Source organism: Carcharodon carcharias, chromosome 10 (genome assembly GCF_017639515.1).
Source record: "Carcharodon carcharias isolate sCarCar2 chromosome 10, sCarCar2.pri, whole genome shotgun sequence".
Classification (NCBI taxonomy): Eukaryota; Metazoa; Chordata; class Chondrichthyes; order Lamniformes; family Lamnidae; genus Carcharodon; species Carcharodon carcharias.
In genome coordinates this window covers 157,408,817-157,430,176 of record NC_054476.1, presented here as the reverse complement: position 1 = coordinate 157,430,176, position 21,360 = coordinate 157,408,817, and the positions used below count along the sequence as shown (strand labels likewise).

General features: G+C 41.5%; 1 protein-coding gene across 1 annotated transcript; it reads left to right on the top strand.

Moving 5' to 3' along the window:
- The first annotated feature begins 7,863 nt into the window (after positions 1–7,863).
- Positions 7,864–13,615, top strand: LOC121283198 (serine/arginine-rich splicing factor 1-like). Its single transcript, XM_041197448.1, is given in 6 exon segments — positions 7,864–8,177; positions 9,719–9,906; positions 9,998–10,170; positions 10,613–10,687; positions 10,689–10,810; positions 11,233–13,615. Coding segments are annotated over 6 exon segments (828 nt in total). The 5' UTR covers positions 7,864–7,980; the 3' UTR covers positions 11,306–13,615.
- Positions 13,616–21,360: the final 7,745 nt, after the last annotated feature.

The following is a 21,360-nucleotide window of genomic DNA, read 5'->3' as shown; positions in this document are numbered from 1 at the left end:
GATTCAATTCAATTAATCTGGAACTGAAAGCTAGACTCAGTAATGGTGACTATGAAACAATCATCGATTGTTGTAAAAACCCATCTGGTTCACATGTCCTTTAGGGAAGGAAATCTGCCATCCTTACCTGGTCTGGCCTACATGTGACTCCTGAACCACAGCAATGTAGTTGGCTCTTAACTCCCCTCTGAAATGTCCTGGCAAACCACTCAGTAGTTAGGGCAAATAGGATAGGCAACAAATGCTGGCTTTGCCAGTGACACCTACACCCCATGGAAGATTTTTTTTTAAAGAAGAGTATCAAGAAAACTAGTGACTGAAAGCATTTATTTTTTGATTTATGAGATACTACTTCATGTAAAAGTTTTGTTTAGTGTGCAAGACCCCTTAAATGGAACTCACTGCCTGAAAGGGTGGTAGAGGCAGATACCCTCATAACATTTAAGAAGCATTTGGATGTGCACTTGCGATGCCATGGCACACAAGGCGATGAGCCTAGTGCAGAAAATGGGATTAGAATAGTTAGGTACTTGTTTGACCGGCACAGACTCGATGGGCCGAAGGACCTTTTTCTGTGCTGTAGACCTCTATGACTCTAAATTGCAAAAAAGCACCACACATACCCCCACCACCCCACGAAAAATAAAATACTGTCATCACTTCAGTAATTAAGACCAGGGGTGGTGTGTTTTGTTTCCCTACTTGCCCTGTTCACTCCTTATCACTCGACAAAAAGAAAAATGAATGGCTGACAGATGGTGCTGGGGACACGTAGCAGTAGCAGCTCATAATCAACACAAGCAGTACATGACAGCTGTGAACTCTCGAGCATTAACATATTGGGATAATCCCAAGATTTGTAGTGAATAGTGGTTATATATGGTTTTCTTTTTCTGTAATTTGCTGTCACTCATTATCAGGTATTATTGTACCAGTTATACACCACTGTTAACTTTTCAGTTTAACATTGTATTTATGCAGTGTTACTGATGACCTTTTTGTTGAGGGCCGCTCTGAAGAATGTCCAAACGTACTGTGCCATGGAATGAAAGGATATGTGTCTGCAGCTGTGATTTCCCGGTACACAGCTCCTGATTCTAATAATGCCATGGTTAACTGTGGAGACCTGGCATATTCCCACTGGAAGAGATGGATATAATAATATGACTAATAGCTCTGTGATCTTTCCATTTTAACAGTGATCTCTCATTTGCTGCAGTGCGTGGAAGTAAGAAGTGTGAACGGCATCAACTCTTATCTCAATCAACATCTCACAGATGGTCAGGCTATGAACAGATGCCCTTTGTCACATGGAGCTGCATTTGCTGAGGACCACCAGTCCATGCAAATCCTCCTCCTCTTTCAGGTACCAGGCCCTAAGAGGGATTTGTCAATGATTATGTTTGGCAAAGTACAGCAGTGGTTTGCCATTGCCTTCTGCAGTATTGGCTGACCAAGAAACTCTCCCACTTTTACCTCCTGCCATCAAGCCTATTAGAAGGATTTCCAGGTTGGTAACCAACCTGTGTGGCCACATTATGAACTCACCTTCCTGGGCTATCAAGTCCTAGAGTAGGGTTTGAACCCAGAGCTTCTGGACCAGAGGTAGGGACATTACCATTGCACCACAAGACCTCCCGTCCAAATGAATACCATGTTCTAATGTATATATCCTATCAGCCTGTATCATTTCCAAACTTTACTCTGCCAAGTTAAAAAGCGCCATTACTGGCCCTATCACAAAAACAAGCCATAGCATTCGGCAGTAAGCAACTCCAAGGAGTTTACCCTCTCCTCACCTGAAGGTATTGACTTATTACTGTTGGAACTGTGGGACTTTGGTTGTGTCCATTCTTTACATGTGACTCTACGTGCTGGTTTTCAACAGGCTATTAACCGTGGAGAACAGTATATGCAAGTTCAACCTGATTGCTCTTGAAGTCCAGCTAGGTTTCCAAATTTCCTCTCTGCTCGTGTGTTTGGTGTACAGGTGAATCCAGTGGAGAGGGTTGAGTGGCTGCCTGCCTCTCTTCTCAGCTTTGTCTGTGCCCACTGGCATTGGAGGGAGACTGGGGCCTTTTACAATAGGCAGGCACTGCAGGGAATAGCATGCCCAATATACAGAGATAAAAATAGTGTGATTTAGACTGCCTCCTGCTTCCTTGGTTTTGTTCAAATTAGACTTTGGGCAGAATTTTCCAGTCTCCCCTGTGGTGGGTTTAATGGCAGGCTGGGGGGGGGGGGGGGGGTAACAATGCAGCGGGAGCTGAGAACTTGGTTTCCGCTGGTGTAAAGTGACGGCGAGAACTTAAACTCCTGCCCACCATGGCGGGTCGCCATTCCTGCCAGATGCTGGCGTGAAACTGTTTTGCAGTTGGGATGCAGATGAAGGCCTATCTGGAATCATGACACCTCCCCCACCACCACCGAACTGACTGCGCCTCCAATGGGATATCACGCCAGTTCAAAACATGTCTGGACCAACATGGTGTGGAGATGTTGGGACTTACCTGAAGAAGGCCTGGGGCAGAGATCAGGATGGAGGCCACCAGCGACTGTGGACCCTGGAACATGCAGCAGTGGGTGGATGGAGCATCTACCAGGTAACAGAGATTGTTGATGAGGGCAAGGCCGTTGATGTGGTGTATATGGACTTCCAAAAGGTGTTCAATACCATGCCACACAACAGACTTGCGAGGAAAGTTATAGGTCATGGAATAAAAGGGACAACGTGGATACAAATCTGGCTGAGGGATAGGAAACAGAGACTAATGGTTAATGGGTATTGTTCAGGCTGGAAGAAGGTTTGTAGTGGAGTTCCCCAGGGTCGGTAATGGAACCCTTGCTTTTTCTGATATATATAAATGATCTAGATCTTGGTGTGCAGGGGACAATTTCAATTTCAAAGTTTGTGGACGACACAAAACTTGGGAGAATTGTAAACTGTGAGGAGGACAGTGTAGAACTTCAAAAGGACATTGACATATCGGTGGAGTGGGCAACTAGGTGACAGATGAAGCTCAAGGTGGAGAATTGTGAGGTGATACACTTTGGTACAAAGAACATGGAGATACGGTATAAAATAAAGGATACTATTCTAAAGGTTGTGCAGGAGCAGAGAGACCTGGGTATATGTTCATAAGTCATTAAAGGTGGCAGGACAGGTAGAGAGAGCTGTTTCTAAAGCATACAGTATTCAAGGCTTCATTAAAAGGGGCATAGAGTATAAGAGCAGAGAGGTTTTGACGAACTTATATAAGACACTGGTTAAATCTCAGCTGGAGTGTTGTGTACAGTTCTGGGCGCCACACTATAGGAAGGATGTGAACACATTGTAGAGAGTGCAGAAGAGGTTTATGAGAATGGTTCCAGGGATGAGACACTTCAGTTATGAGGAAAGATTGGAGAAGTTGGGACTGTTTTCCTTGGAGAGGAGAAGGCTAAGAGGAGGCTTGATAGAAGTTTTCAAAATCATGATGGGTCTGGACAGAGTAGATAAAGAGAAACTGTCCCTACTCATAAACAGATTGAGAACCAAGGGCACAGTTTTAAAGTGTTTTGCAAAAGAAGCAAATGCTTCTTTTGAAGGTGAGAAAAACTTTTTCACACAGTGAGTAGTTAAGGGTTGGAATGCACTGCCTGGAAACGTGATGGAGGCAGGTTCAACTGAGGCATTCAAGAGGGTGTTGGATGATTATTTAAATAGAAACAATGTGCAGGGTTACAGGGAAAAGGCAGAAGATTGGCACTAAGTTAAAATGCTCAGAGAGCCAGTGCAGACATGATGAGTTGAATGGCCTCCTCCTACACTGTAACAAAATGTGATTCTGTGATCTTCAAGCTTCAGGGACTTCCAGGAGCTCCATCTTCTATCTTCAAAGGCAGGTCAGTTGATGCCTAGGCGCCTTTTAAATATGGTGCCCGGAGCCGTCCAGACCACCAGGTTGTGCAAAACATCAGGAAAAGCGCCCATTGCATAATCAATGAGGCCAGCATCACGCAATATGGTGCGAACTCCCACTGGCCTCCGTGGTGGGAAGCACTCCCCATTCCCGCTCCCACCATGGGACTTTGTCCCAGAATGGAAAATTCTGCCCTGTGTGTTTGGATTATTATATTAGCCGTGCCTTCTAACAAAGGGGCACTTGTGCATTTGTCTCTCTGTTGACGACACTAGGGGAAGTCAGTGGGAGTCTTATCGTTTGACCAAAAAGGCACGCTGGGGTACAGCTCCAATGAGTGGCTACAGTCCTTCAGTATCTTGCCCAGAAAAACATTTTAACATGGCTGTGACCAGTGATCGTCTGCCAGCTAGTTTACCATGAAGAACAGCACAGCAGATCCAAAGCTATCCTAAGATGATGGTGCAATTTTCAACAGAGAATGGCAATGGGGAGTGGCAACCCTAGCAAAGTTTTCCCCTTGGTAGGACACTGAGGACAGTCTATCTTTGTCCGCTTCTTGCCTTGCAAAGATCAGTTAAGTCAGAATGGACTGATGATCCAGTCTGGGAAGTGATCAGCTCCGTACAACACAGGGTAGTGCATTTACCCTGAGTTTTCAGAAAGCTCTGTATTGGCATCTCAGAAGGTTACGACTTCTGACAACTGAGAGACCAGGGCATTAAGAAACAGGCAGTTTTTATTTGTTGGTTACTCACAAGACGACAGTACCTGAAAAGATCCATTAACGTTTGATCATTGATCATTTCCTTTATGGTAGAGTTGAAAAGTTCTTCAAATGCAAATATATTAATGGTCTAGATTTTGTTGCCAAAGGCGAAGAAATGGCTTTCACTGTCACTTCATGTACAGCTGCTCACAAACTTTTTGCAGGCTTGTTGGTGGAGATTTCTACTAATCCAGCATTTGTTTCAATGCAGCAGTCTATAGGGGAACCATGGCATCTGTGAACAGGGGAAACTATTGCAAAGCTTTTCAACTAATCAGATGGAGGTATCCTCACAGAGCCACACTGTCCAAACCAGAAAGTAAAAAGCAGGAAATACAAATTATATGTAAATCATGTATAGAAATCAAAATAAAGATAGGGAAATTCAGAAAGGATTATAGGAGAGAGATAGAAGAGACAAACAAAAAAAGTAAACAAAAATATATATTTTTGAAAATCTGCTGAGTCTACACGTTAATTTTTCAGAGCTAGAGAAGTTGTTCAGCACTAATTATCACATTATGCCATTAAAAACTCACTTAATCTTAAATGTACAAACTATAATTTTTTTTGTTTTTAGTCCTGAACTAGTGGGTAAATCACCCCAAGTTCACACCATCAGAACAACAACAGCTTATATATTTATATAGCATCTTTAACGTCATGAAACGGCCCAAGGCACTTCACAGGAGCATTATAAAACAAAGTATGACACCGTGCCATGTAAGGGCATATTAGATCAGATGACCAAAAGCTTAGTCAAAGAGGTAGGTTTAGAAGTGTCTAAAAAGGAGGACAGCATGGAGACGTATAGGGAGGGAATTCCAGAGCTTCGGGCCTAGGCAACTGAAAGCATGGCTGTTAATGTGGAGCAACTATGATTAGAAATGCATAAGATGCCAGAATTAGAGGGGTCCAGGTATCTCAGAATGTTGTGGGGTTGGAAGAGATTTCAGAGATATGGAGGGGCCAGGCCTTGGAGGGATTTGAAAACAAGGATGGGAATTTTAAAATCCTGCCATTGCTTGACTGGGAGCCAATGAAGGTCAGCAAGCACAGAGGTGATAAAGAAATAGGATTTAGTGCGAGTCAAGACACGGGCAGCAGAATTTTGGATGACCTCAAATTTATGGATGGTAGAATGTGGAAGACCAGCCAGGAGTGCATTGGAATAGTCAAGTCTGGAAGTGATTTCAGTGCTGGGTCTATCTCTTTTGTGTTAATGCTTGACCAATTAAAAAATGTGTCCCGCCTTCTTAAATTGGCACCACTAATAAACTAGCTTAAACAAAAATTGAAAGGAAGTTTAACACATCAGAATAATATTTGGTTATGGGTGTTGATAAAACATTCAGACTGACCCTTCAAACCCCAAACTATGCCAACCGGTTGCAAAAGTCCTTGTGCATAGCGGAGGATTCCATGTGCTCCGCCCCCAGGGACATCTGGTTATGAACATAACTGCAGAAGAAAGGCATGCAGACGAGACAGACGACTCCTTGACCACACCATACCTGCATCTGTTAATGATCACCTTGGCCAGGCCCTGGAGCACTTCCAGCAGGAGGATGTCTGATTTGCCCACTCCCTTTCGCAGTAGCTGGCCAAAGGTCAGGGGCATGGGGCTGAAGTACAACCAGAAATGGAGGAGCAGCCCTTTTAAACAGTGTTATGGGGCTGCAACATTTTGCATTCTACAGCAAAACATGCACTCCACCAGGTCGTAGACAATGAAGATAACCTGGGAGTCTGAGAATCTACATAAGAGTTTGTTGCAGGGGACTGCCCTGCATAACACCCTCTGTGCCAAATCCCCAGTGACAAATGGCATAGACCAAACCACACCCCCCCCCCCCCACCACCCCACTTCTCTGGATGGTATGCCACAAATGACAAGTCTGTCCGTGAGGACCTTGTGGAGTATCAGAGAATCTCTGACAGGAACTTTTGGATCTCCGTGTTTAACTGCGCATTCACAGACACCGGATGTTGCTATCAGATTTACCCTACAGCATAGCCTCGCCGTTATCATTACAGCATAATCCAGGCCAACACAACGAAGTAGGATCCGCAGTTGTGGAAACATTACTGAGGGTTGACACGATGTAATGTTCAGCATCTGAAACAAAGCGGCTTCACAAAACCCGACCAAACTTGACGAAGGTGCCCATTTTAATCGCACGTGAAAATCTTGCTCAAAAAATGCCATCTCCTGGCAATGTTTGGCAAACACTGTTCAATCCTGGCAAAGTGCTGGTGCGACAACGAAAGATATCAAGTGCCAACTAAAAGGTACTTATTTTGGGTTTTAAAAAAAAGGTAACCCAAATTTGATCTGTTTCACTTGTTTAGGGAACACATCTCACTCCTGAGTGGCACTGCTTTCACTTTTGACAGCTCCTGCTCTGCCTAGTTCGAAATTAAATGTTACTGGAAACGTCCAGCCTGGATTGTACACTTTGGAAACTTAGCACAGCGCCTCGTGGGCCATTTCAAGCATCGACTGTTAGCTCAATTTCACTCTACCCAGTGAGTAAGCGGGTAGACAGCATGAAGTGGGGGAGGGGGAGGAAAGAGAGAGACCATTTAAAAAAAAAGCGCAAAGGGGCCGGGAGCGCGCGCGAATCCCCTTGACGTCAGCGCCGCCTTGCCTCCCGGAAGCCGGCGTCTCATTCCGCCGGCCCGTGCTGACGTAAAGGCACCCAACGGGAGAGGAAGCGGCGGCGATGGCGGTGAATTGTCAAAGGGCGGAGGCGGAAGGCGAGCATTGACCTCGGCCGCTTTCGGGAGGGGAAAGCAACCGGTTCCGGTGGGGGGAAAAAGTGGCTGGAAGCGGGGAACTCTTTTCGTCGGCAGTGAAGTCATCCGCGGTTGCCGGCACTACTTTGTGCCGTTGGCCTCCCTGGAATGAGGCGAGGGAAGCGGGCGCCATTTTAATCTGCTCTCGGAAACGGGTGGAAGGCTGTTCGTTGACCAGACTCGGAGTACTCCCTTCAGATAATCCATCCAACCGCGTTTTTTTTTTTAAAAAAGTATATTTTTTTTACAAGTCCTGTTTTATTTAAAATAAAATCGTTAGCGTTTTCCCCCCCCCCTTCCAAAGTCGCGCCAATCTCTTCCTAAACCCTCTTTCTCTCTCCCCCCCCCCCACCCCCCATTCCTCCTCCTAGAACCCCCCCCCCCCCAAAACAAACTCCCTTCCCCCTCCTCCACCATTACCCTCCTCCTCCCACCACCATCTCCCCTCGGTTATTATTTTTTTTTTGCCTTCTCCGGGTCGCACCAACCGTCGGGCTGGAGGGGAACGGGATGCAGAACCACAGCGGCGTGATCCGGGGCCCGGCGGGCAACAACGACTGTCGGATCTACGTGGGGAACCTGCCGCCCGACATCCGCACCAAGGACATTGAGGACGTCTTCTACAAGTACGGCAGCATCAGGGACATCGACCTGAAGAACCGCCGCGGAGGCCCGCCGTTCGCCTTCGTCGAGTTCGAAGACCCGAGGTACAGGCAAGACATGGCTCTCTCTCTCTTCCCCCCCCCCCCCCCCCAGGCTTCTCACACACACACACACACACACACACAAGAGACTTCGTACCGCGTGGAGCTGAGATTGCATTGGGTGCAGCTTCACCCCCCCCCCCCCCCAACCTTCTCCTCTCCTCTCCTCTGAAGGAGCATTCATTGCTTTTGGTACAACTTTTTTTTTAATTTGGGGAGGGTTGCCTTTGTCACTTTTTTGTCTCTTTTTTCTCCCCCTCCCCCCCCCCCCCCCCCCCCCCATAAATTTTGAGAGGATCGCTTTTGGTGCGAGTTTTTAATTTGGGGGATTCCTTTTGGCGCAACCTTTTTAATTTGGGGGATTCCTTTTGGCGCAACCTTTTTAATTTGGGGGATTCCTTTTGGCGTAACTTTTAATTTTGGGGGGATTGCTTTTGGTGCAACTTTTAATTTTGGGGGGATTGCTTTTGGTGCAACTTTTAATTTTGGGGGGATTGCTTTTGGTGCAACTTTTAATTTTGGGGGGATTGCTTTTGGTGCAACTTTTAATTTTGGGGGGATTGCTTTTGGTGCAACTTTTGCTTTTGGTGCAACTTTCACTTTTGGGGGGTTACTTTTGGTGCAATTTAATTTTGGGGGGTTACTTTTGGTGCAATTTAATTTTGGGGGGTTACTTTTGGTGCAATTTAATTTTGGGGGGGTTGCTTTTGGTGCAGCTTAATTTTGGGGGGGTTGCTTTTGGTGCAGCTTAATTTTGGGGGGGTTGCTTTTGGTGCAGCTTAATTTTGGGGGGGTTGCTTTTGGTGCAGCTTAATTTTGGGGGGGTTGCTTTTGGTGCAACTTAATTTTGGGTTTTTAGGTGGCGAATTGCATGTAGGGTAAGTTTTGGGGGGGGTACTGTAGATTTTTTTTTTAAGAAGTTTGTTGCCTACTCTTGTTGCACGCTGGCTGATTTGGGCGAGAAATCGATCTAATTGTTGTAGGAAGTTTGGGATTTCGGGGTAGGCGTTTGGAGTGTTTAAACAACCGCAACTTCAGTGCAGTGTAATTTAATTCGCGGCGTGCGCAGTCGTTTTTTTTTTAGTTCTTTTGGATTTACAAGCTGATCCTATGCATGGAATTGAAGGCATCTATATGTGTTCGCCATTTTGCTGCAGAAGCAAAGGACGCCACGCAAGCCCTTTGTTTGGCGGGTGTTTGCTGCAGATCCGTGTAAGCAGGAGAGCAGAGCAGCGCATGTTTTTTTGGGGGGGAAAACTCTAATTGCATCAGTTCGGAGACAGCGGGCGGGTTCAATTTGTTGGCATCTTGTATTTCGGTCGCTGTGATGCTCGACTACTTCAGAGCACGTCATACAACACATGGCAGCCCTAAGTCGGTTTCACTACTTGTATAAAGGTCGTCTTAATAGCGGAACCTCTGTTTTGCGAGGTTTCACATTTTCAATATCTGGACTATTCTTGTCCTCAACTTGAAATGGTTCAAATCACCGTTACCCGCTCCCTGAAGCAGCACGTGGTTTCTAATGTTATTGTGCTTTTCAGAGATGCAGAGGATGCCGTATACGGTCGAGATGGTTACGATTACGATGGTTACCGTCTGCGTGTTGAATTTCCAAGGAGTGGGCGGGGGACTGGAAGAGGGGGTGGCGGTGGAGGAGGCGGCGGGCAGACCCCCCGTGGAAGATACGGGCCCCCCTCTAGGCGCTCTGAATATAGAGTGGTAGTTTCAGGTGAGGCAATAAGTGCAGTGGTTACTTTACACTTCGATTTTTGCCTAGCGGCTTGAAGTTCTTATTAATAATTTGTTTTTTTTTTTTTCAGGGCTCCCTCCAAGTGGTAGTTGGCAGGATTTGAAAGATCACATGCGGGAAGCAGGTGATGTATGTTACGCTGATGTTTTCCGTGATGGAACTGGTGTCGTGGAGTTTGTTCGCAAAGAAGATATGAGCTATGCAGTGCGAAAACTGGATAACACAAAATTCCGATCTCACGAGGTATGTGACCTAATTCTGAAAACCTTAGAGATGATGACTAAGAGCCATAACTTAACTATTCATTTGGAGCTTCTTCAGGTAAGACAGTGGTCAAGAAATTGACTGAAAGGAATAGCTCAAGCAAATTGGTTCCTGTAAATGGCTAATACCATAAGACCTTATCTGAAGGGTGGCTAATGGTCCATTTAAATTTTTAACTGTAAGGGTTAATATACTGTAATGAATTTTACAGTTAAACCACAGTTTCTGACTTGTAATAATCCAAAAATCTTCAATATGCTGTTTATTGAAAGAGCCTCTTTTGGTTGAAAGTTTGCCATTGAATAACCTAAGGAGGTAATCTTTCAGCAGAAAAGAAACTTGACGTAGTATTAGCCTTACTCAGTGGCTTTCCTGAATAACGTTTGAAAGTAGTGAACATTTCTCTTCACGTATTCAATAGGGAGAAACAGCATATATCCGTGTGAAAGTTGATGGTCCAAGAAGTCCAAGCTATGGAAGATCTCGTTCACGTAGCCGCAGTCGAACCAGAAGCCGTAGCCGAAGTCGCAGCAGAAGCCGTAGTTACTCTCCCAGACGAAGCAGAGGATCTCCCCGCTACTCGCCCCGTCATAGCAGATCACGCTCGCGTAGCTAGATCGTAAATTCATTGATGGAATTCCTTGTAGTGCACCACCACTCTTTTCCCTAAATAGAACGGATTCTTTATTTTTAAATCCACGTTAACTTGTTTTATTCAAGTTTAGTACACAATTTAAATTGAAATCCATTAAAGAAGTTTGCTTCTCTTCGTTGTTAACATTCCCTCCTATGTCATTACTGAAGTCTGATAATTGTATAGACAGAGTAGGTTTGGAGTCTGGGAAGCTTTCAAAATGGTGTCCACATGACTTTGATTAACAGTAAACTGTTGCAGTAATTTGTTAACGTTCATAGTTGATTTCAATTGAATAAATCCTAATGTGAGAATTGTAGGAGGCTATGTAGATAGGACTGTTGTGAACATTTTTGTGAAAACCTTGTGTTGTACCTTATCTTACCTTTTCATGTATTTTCCTATAGACATATCTCAACTGAGGATGGATTAAGCATTCTTTGGATTAAAGGATTGTGGAGCTCATTTCAGTCATATTAGGAATGTCAAATCGTGTCTAATTGGAGGAGGAGGAGGAATCTGATCATTTATGGAGGCAATGGTATGACTCCAAGTGCTATTGTCACAATTAAACTTGGCAGTATTGAAGTTGTGCTTCTCTTGTACAAATGGTTGTATAATCCATGAGCTATGGTGTTACTGTGCCGGGTTACGAAGTTCTGTGCGGCATCAATACTGCTGAGCTTGCATGTTCCGTGTGACTAGTCTGGCATTGGTTTTCACCATTTTGAACAGAAGTCCTATTGATTAAAACTTAAAAAAAACTTAAAGAATTAAAAAGTAAAATGGCTGTCTTTCAGCAGTTTGGTTACCTGGATCAAAAATTCATCAATCTAGTTTGTAATGCAGTTAAGTGGTGAATTACATGTACAGTACAACTCGATTACTAGATTTCACATGGTAACTAGAAATGAAGGTGTCATTGAAAGTAAATACTGCACCAGTAAATTTTGTGCTAACTGAAGTACGTGAGTAGTAATACTATCAGGGCTTAAATTGATATCCACTAGTCCAACATCTTGTTCTTTCATGTACATCCTAAATAAACTAAGCAGTATCTATGGACATACTTTAATGTAGTTAAGTATGCTGAATGTATGGCTTCTATCATGTGTGCCCATTAGTGGACTACTATGATGTTGGGTTAGTGAATACTTAACTACAATAGTAAGTTGTCATTTTTTAATGGTATTGTGGAATAAAGTTTCTTGTTAAAATATGTAACAACGTTCACATTGACTGTGGGGGTGTGAATGCAGTTTATGCTGTTCATCTGTCAAAACATCTGTAAATATTGGCCAGATGATAGCTATAACTGTCCCACCCCATATAAGCTTTGTTGTTTGTTGTATCTAACGTTTGCCTCCTTTTTTGGTTTTGCTGGTTATTAAAGGTTTGGATTGGAGAGGGCTCATTGGATCCCAATCCTTGGAGCTGGATCTATGGATTCAATTCATTGTGAGGATAGGATAGGGAGGATCATAACATGGATTCATGGAGCGGGATCATATTACCAGGAGCTGTAGGAGTGGATTCCTGCCCCAATCAAACCGTGTATTTGTGGATTTTTTATTTTTGTTTTTGTTTTGTTGTGTTCTCTTTTTTGTTTTTTGTTACCCCGTACCCACAATTGGTTATTCCAAAATATTGTCCCTTTGATTTTTGTCAGTTGGAGTCCAATGGATCCCCGTGGGATTGGCTTTTTTTTTTTTGCCTTTTTTTTTCGTAAACGGAGTGAAGCCAGGACCAGGAGAGGTACGCTGGAGCAATCTCCTTGGATGGATTCGGCATTCAGGATTTGGTAACAATCTAAGGAGGGTGATATCTTAACTTTTTGTAAATATGATTAAGGGATATTTTGTTAAAAATTAAGTCTGAATTGGCTGTGCATACTAAAATTAAGGGAATAGATAAAATTGATTAATTTTTGGCCCAAAAGAATTACTTTCTACTCATAGCTTAAATGTTTAACCTCCATTTTACAATAAATTCTTTTCTAATTGTATGTTTGAGTTTGTGATTTTGTGAACAGGTGTTTGGCTTCCATTTTGTATAATTTTCAGGAATCTTAAGTAATCCTAAGACTGTTCACAACAAAATGCTGAATGATACGCATTTTATATATTCCCATTCATTTGCAAGTTGCATTGCCACGTTGCTTTTGCAAATTCCTATCATTTTTTGTTAGGTAAATAACAAGGATGATGTATTGGTCTTAACTTTGTCATGCTGGCGTCTACCAGTGGTTTCCTGGCTGACGTTTTAGTTAGCGACAGAATTGAAGTAAACATTTAACAGCAGAACAAATCGAGATAATTCACATTAATGTTGTATAATTCCACAGCTAATTTTTTACTCTTTCATCTAAAAAAAACAAATGCTGTTTACCGCAAGTATGAGAACATGACACAAGATTTCCCACTTTCATAAACAGATCTGTTGCTAAATGGATGTTGATTTCCAAAACTAAAGACAGGAATGACAGTTTTAGAATTCATCTGGGTTGGGCTTTCATTTTTTTTTGCTCCAGAAAATGTTTTTTTCCATTTAAAAAGGGAGGGAAAGTAGAGCATGGTGTTGCCAGTAGTTGCTCCTAAAGCACGCACTTGAAGTAGTGTAGAGACATCTTGTGATTAGCGTCATTTGATATACTTTATATGTTCAGCAGTGCATACATTTCTATTTTTTCCAACACTCCCTGAGACATTAGATAACACGTACCTGATGAGTGTAATGACTAAACACAGTGAGACGAAGAATGTTGTGAATTTTAATAAAGGATCAACAAACCCTTTGCTGTTTTTTTTTCACATTTCATTGCAATGGAGTATTTTCTACCTTGGCTGATATACATATTTCCCATGTCAAATATTGCAAAATGGCACATTATTTCCTTATTAGAGATCCGTATCTTCACAACTTCTGCTCTGCACCTTGGTCTTTCATTGCTGTTTGAAACAATATGTTTGCACATTGATCCCTGCCAACTGTGATTTAATTTGCATAGCAGATTTTGGCAGTCTCAATATTATGGTAAGTGAATAGAATAGATGATTTATAAACAAATTTCCATCCTGCGCTGTACACTTATCCATGACAATGCACAAAGCAATTATAATTAGCATTCTGCATAAAGTTGCACTTAGCTGGTTGGTAATAACCAAAAATAAGTGCCAATTTAATGTCAAGTAATAGAACTGGGCTATGCTACACCACTTCTCAAGCAACAAAAAGTTGCTGTTTAATTTAGCTTCTAGATCCAGCTCACTACCCCACTTCCCAAGGCCACTTAGGGATGGGCAATAAATGCTGACCTGAATGAATACACATAATTGGTTGGGAATCAAAAATTCACATGAAATTGCACAGCCTAGGTATCCTATGTCCCATTAATGATCTAAAGTGCTGAAGGGCTAATTTCTCATTTTTCCTGTTTCTGGTGGTGGCACCTTCTAGTTAGAATTTCATGGCATAGATTTAGGTTTCACTGCTGCTCTTCAATTGTGGAAACGCTAGATAATACATTATAATCCAACATGTCACCTGATGGGAAGTTAGCTGGCTTAAAAGTTAATGTTTGTGAACTTTTGCCTCTGCATTTATCTGTGCTGTAAAAATCTTAATGTCTAGTTGATTGCAAGAGGGCACTTCTATGTTTATAGGATGTCTGCTGACCTAACTCCTGATCTCTCATTGTACCCTTGCACAACTAGTGACTCAAAGCAATGCAAACAGCAAGGGCTCTTGGTCATGTTGTAATGGATGGTATATTAGTGATTTTGTCAAGATTATATTCCTCCATATGACTCTCAGGTGCCTCAAGATCATAATGATAGGGAGTAGATTCCTATAACTAACTCAATTGTAGAGTTTTTGGGATGCATGTAACAATGCTTCAAATTCAAATCACAAAATGAGTCTTTATACCAGATTGCCAGCATTTGCAATATTTTGCTTCTGCTACTTATGGAAAATTTACTGCATCTCCTGTATTGGACATGGGGAGTGGATTGTAGTTCAATCTAGTGGAAAAGTCCATACAGTAAATGATTCTCAGAAAATGGACATTATCATGGATGTAGATCATTGGAATATATATCATTTAGATGAGGTATTGGAATGTATTCTGTTGAACTCAAATTTATTGCAACCATCTGTATATCAGCAAAGTTAGCAATCTTAAGTACCTCACTGTGTTCCTTAGCATCTACCATCCACTTAATACCTGACCACTGTCTCATCACTTATGAAGTGATAGTGTCTCAACTCTTAACGATTGCCTGAAGCATTCCACACACTTGCAATTAGAATGTAAGTACATGGAACCTTGTCCTAGAATGGAAGTTCAGGAATTAACTTTCCCAACTGCTTTACTCAAATTCTTGATGTAAAGCATCTGAAATCCTGCACTTTTGTGTTTACTGCATTGTGAACATCTGAGAAATGGACTTGTGATCTCTTAAGTCCATTATTGCCATATAACACCAGCCCCATTCCTTCTGCTCTGACATGTTGCCCTCCATTCCACTTTTATTCCTAGTTAGTGTTAGGTGGCAGCAGTGTCACTAGTCCTTGTGACAATACTGTTTCCATAGTGGGGAATTATGGGATTTTGGCCTATTTGTGTGCTTAAGCTCTACACAAACTATTCCTGACCCCATGTGTGCAATTTCCATATCCCTTTTTTTTTAACTGTATTGACGTACTAACTACCGCTTCTGTTCTTAAAGTTTAATATGGCTTCTGCATTTCACAGACCATGTAAAAAAAAAATGCCTAACATATGCCAGACCTTTTAATCTTGTATCAATGTTCCCTCATTCCTGACCTGTTAACCAGTGGGAAGGCATCATTTTTTTCGTTGGGGGGGGGAGGGAAACAAAATCATGTGATTTTAAATCAATTCATACTCAGGATGATCTACAATTAGTGTTTGGGTAGAAAGTTTCCAGAACAAGAACAACTAATTATTAAAGCAATTTTGTTTTGGGTTTCTAAGTCATAGTGGAGAGAATCATGGGCCTTAGGGATTGTTATTTACTATCGTGTAACATTTCCCCATTGTCTGAAATGTCAGTGATAAAGGGGTTTCAGTGGGTTAATAGTTTCTCCAGCCCTAGCACTTAGCTGATGGAGTAAAAGTCCTTTATTTTATGGTTTATGGTATCTTAAATAAAATCAGCGAGTAGTCTCCTTGGGGTTTTGAACCTTTTAGCTTTATGTATTTTGTTCACCATAAAACTTTGCGGGTGGAGATGCTTTATTTATACATGAGGCACAATTAAGCGAGAGTATGGAACAATTAGGAGATGGGAAATGAGGTCAATAATAAACAACTGGCAGTGATTATAATGCAGTAATCTTAATGAAGGGTTTATAATTGGCTTCAGTTAGAGATTTTTGCCTTTGAATTGTCCCAGTATGGGTACTTTAGTATATAATACTGTGGTTTTATTCTGTTTTGGGACTTTTTTTGCAGGTGTCATGGATGGTGATGGCCTTTATGCTCCATGTAGTTGATGCGTGATGACGTCAACACTGAAGGATTAACAATTGTGACGTGATTACTGCAAGTTTGAGTGATAATCAGCAATTGATTGCCAGGAAATGGAGCACATACATCTAGAATGGATACCTAGTAGTGAGTTAGCCTGATATATAATCTCTTGGTTCAGATAACGTATATGCTTTTGAATACTGAACCCTGAGATTAATTGCAGAATATAACTCGTTACATTTGTTAAATTTTGAGTTGTATGTTTCCAGGAGGTTATCCCTATCCATTGAATGGATGGTTAAACTAGATATTCCATTATAAACTTAACATATAAAAGTAGTCATAGGGAAAATTGTTGGAGCTGACATATTTGCAAAAGTTGCCTGGGAAAGGCCAATGATTGTTTCAAAAATTAATGCAAGAGGCCATCATTTTTTTTAGTCACAGCATTTGAGATACTTGCACAGTCCCCAAAAGTGGGGATGTGTAATTCTGATGATTTCAGCTGATTTTCAACCATTATGATTTATTAAACTAGTTTCTCCACTGAAGGTGAAAGAGCTGGTTAAGTGGCAGTTAGCATTGTAAACAGGTCAAGAAATAAAATTTTTTTAAGTGAAGTATGGTGAGGTGCCCCAAATATGGACAGATAGCTGTGGATACTGAGTTCCATTGTGCCCCATTTCACGCAGTGGTATTTTTTTGGGTACCAGTAACTCAGTTTTGACAAATTTGATTTTCATTTGTGAATCTTGCACAAGTGAAGTTGGCTGTCTTGAGACTGGCATGAAAAAATTCCTAAATGAGGTTTCATGCAGTGGCTTGTTTTCTGTGAAGAAAATTGAAAGTCACAAGTATCAATACCTCTAACAGCATAACCTAATTTCTGAACTGCTTAGTGATGAAATATTTCATTACTATTGTAACAATTTTTTGCTCAAACATTGCTCTTCCATCCCAGTTCATATTTCTTCCATTCTAATACAAAAGATAGTTGTGTTCCCAGGACACAATCTACATGCAGTTCTGCTGTAGATTGATTCCAGAGGTGCTGGATCTCCCCACACTTTTAATCAACCATATTAGACGAGCTCAGTTTATAAGGGGATTGATGATTTGTGGTTTGTAAGCAGTTTGAACTTAATGAGCAGTTGGCTGAGCATTCTCTATTATTAGGAAATGAGTGTTCAAATTGCAGTCTCTAAGCCCTGACAAAAGACCTTCAAACACGGGCCTTCGTTCTCATGTTCACTTGCTGGTTTGACCTTTTTGAATTCGGGACCTTTGAAAGGGCTGTCATTTGTAGATAAATTGGCATCTGAACACAGCAAGCATAAGTACTTGCAGATAAATGAGAACTTGGATTTAAATGTTAGCTGTGGCCCCTGAGGCTCTATGGAATGCAATTGTGACTTTTGTCAAAATCCCTGGGAGCCGCTGTAATGGCAATTGCCAATCAGCGATGAGGGAGAAGAATGTGAACCACAATGCTCAAATTTATTTAGAGTTAAAATATTGCTGGACAATGTGCAATTAACTCTGAAATAAATAAGCTGTCTTGAAGATGACAGACATTAATGTGATATTCAGTTTGTTTTGTTAACATGGCTTTTTAGTGGCCATTTTTATTAGATTTCACCACCATGAAGTACTGTGTGTACAATTACTGCTGGTGTGCAGAGGAGGGCTGCTTTGTATTTAATATCAGAGGAAATGTTTGTAGACCAACAAATAGCTGTTTAACCTTTTGAAGCTGCAGGTGGCTGGGTTGGATAGGGATTAGTCTGGGGCTGCAGGCTAACATTATAGGTGATCAGTGTGAAAGGGGATGATTTTGTGGAAAATAGTGCCATCTATCTGGGAGTTGGTTATCTTTTCAGTTCTCTTAGATTTGCAACTCCCAGATAGATGGCACTATTTAAGTGGGAAATTTAAACTTCACCACTTTAAAATCAACCAGGCACAAAATTATAAGCACACTGCCTGCTGTACACAAAACTTAATATTACACCATTACTAGCATTTTTTGTGAAAATTAATTCATGGAGAAAATGGGCTTTTCAAAATCATATTTTGAAAATACTTAGCAAACTCAGTTGGAGATGGGTACCTGATGCTTAGCGACACTAAAAGGGAGTAAGTCATAAGTTTTGATAGTGGGGTCAAGTCCTAAGATTTGGCAGCACTGGTAGGGGTGGAGAGTGTGGTGGCATTTTGGGGAGAAAGTCCTGTATTTTGCCTGTGTTAACTTGGAAGATCTGAGGAATGGAGTTTAGTCATTGATGATTTTCTGAGGTGGGTGAGTGCAAAGGGTCTGGCAGACTAGGGTTAGAACTCAGTTTGGTAAATTTCTATTCTCAGGTTAATTTATTTCCATTCTTGTGATTGGTTCCAAAAAAAATCTCTCTTCCTTAAACAGATTTAATTTGTTATGTCTCTTCCTCCAAATTGGAAATGAACACACAGCTCTTTAAAATGAATTTCCATGTTGGAATCAGGGCTGGAGCTTGTAGCCTCCAATCTCTAAATGTTCCATACAAGCTTCCTTCCACTCCTCTCATCTAACCCTATCAATATATTCGCTTCCCTCCTGCCTTGTGTTCTTCTAGCTTCATTTTGAATGTGTCTATGCTATTTGTCTCAACTATTTCCTCCTCAGAAACACTCCCAGAAAATATATCAGAAAACTTTCACCAGAGATAAGATTGTTTTTTGGATAAAATCCAAAGAAGAACATAAGGGTTTGCATTGCTATACAAAAACACCTTGCATCAGTGCTATTTTCAATTCTAGAGTGAATGAACAAACATGATTTGTTTTTGAACTGTAAATGTAAACCATTGGAGTCTTTCAGCTTGGCAGCTTTATGAAATTAAAAGTAAGTGAACTAGTTTTAATTTAGTGGTTTACTTGAATTGTCATAATTTTCAAAAGCACAAAACAATTTTGAGAAAAAATGGAGTTCAAACATGAAAGCTGTCAGGTCTGTAAATTAGCTGTAGAGAAGCATCATAACAGCATGTCTCAAAATGCTCAGCAGCAAACTAGGAAATTGTGCACCTGTTCATGCTCAGATTGCAAGACCTCTGCAGCATGTACAAGATTTATGGCTTTGGGAAGATACTAAGATCTTCAAATAAAAGCAGCTTCCAATTTAGTGTTTTTATTGTGGGGGGGAAAAAACTTGATGGGTACATGAACACATGACAGAAAGGAAAATGTCGATTAGAGGGGGTGAGAGAATGCCAAAAAAGAATCAGTAAACTAAACGTCTGCTGTAAATAGTTTAAATTCAATCATGAAATGTAATTTTTATGTTTCGAATATAACTTGCAAAGGTAAAGTTGGGGACAGGAGAGCAAGAGGAAGAAAACTCTTGTGCTGTTTGCTTTGGGTATGATTGGTCATGCTTTGGTCATCCAGAATTAGTTTTCATAGGTCCATTAGAGTTCATAATTGTTAATTTTCTAACTTTCCTTCCTTTTTCTTTTGAAAAGATGGTGCCTTCATTAATGGCCACTTTAGGAAATTTGCTGTTTACGACCAGGGCAAGAATCGTACCTTCCAGATGAAACAGCGATTTACTTCTTCCAATTTTAGTGTGCTGTATTTGCTGCTTGTGACCTCTACACTGGGGAGACCAAACAAGATTTGGTGGTCGCTCTGCTGAACGCCCCCATTCATTCCCAAGTGTGACAGTGAGCTTCCAGTCACTTGCTATTTTAATTTCCAGTTCCACTCATGCTCTGATCTTTTTCTCATTCGCCTGCAACACGATCATTGAAGATCAGGGGAAGCATCTCATTTTTCAATCAGGCATTTCACAACCTTTTGAACTCAGCTTTGATTTTAACAACAGATTACAACTCCCTTTTTGATGGGAGCAGCTTTGATGGTCCTGCTGTTATTCACAGCTCATTTATCAGTCTTGTTTCCCATCGTGTCAGAGACTTCTCCTTTTGTTCTTTACTTCCCCTGCCCCCCCATCCTCCTAACCTGCCTAGTCTATTTGTTTAAAAACTAAATTTCCAACTTGCAGTTTTGACAAAAGATCTTTGACCTGGAATGTTAACTCTCCACAGATGCTGCCTGACCTGCTGAGTGTTTCCAGTATACACTGCTTAATTGTGCCTCCAACTTGGTGTTGCATGTAAACTTGGATTTATAACTCTGCTTTCATCCTCATTAGTGTAGATACGGTTAAAAATCTGAGGCCCCCAGTACAGATCCCTGCAGAAACACGTTGTAACATTCTGCCATTCACAACACGTTTCCTTTATTCCTGTGTTCTGTCACCTTCCGCCCAATTAATTACTAACCCACGTCTCAAGGTTACCTCCGTTTCCACATATTTTTACTTTTCCTGAATGCTTACACAGAACCTTGTCAACTGACTTGAGAGAAGTTGCCGGGGTGGGGGGGAGCAGGGCCGTAAAATGCAGCGAGCCGTTCAGAAGTCTTGACCTCGGCGGACTGGAAAATCCGGCCAACAGGAGGGGCTGTAAAATTACAGACCTGGGGTAAGTAACAAACTCAAATGACAGTTGAGTGGGCTTGCTCATTATGCAAGTGGACATATGAATTTATGAAGAAAGAAATTGCAACAAATTTAAATGATGCCAAAACTCTGAAGGTGAAAGATTTTTAGTGAAGATTAATATATAGATACATTTTACATTCATTCCACCAACACACTTTTAAGTTCAAGATAGTGGGATCATTGCCCAGTAGCAGTCTGGCCTCGAGTCTGAAGCTTGTGGATTCAAATCAAAGCTGGCACTCCAGTGATATTAAGTGAGTGCTGCATCTGAGGTGCTATCATTTGGGTGAAGTATTAAAGGCTTCAAATGGCAAATATCCTGTGACACTTCTTAAAGGAAGTGTTTGGTGGAGGGGTTTACCTTAGTGTCCTGGCCAATATTTACTCCTCAGCATCATTATTCCTTAACATCACAAAAATATCTGATATTGTCACATTGCTGTAAGCAAACTGGCTGTGCTGTGTCCATTTCAATAGTGATTATGTTTTTTTTTGCTA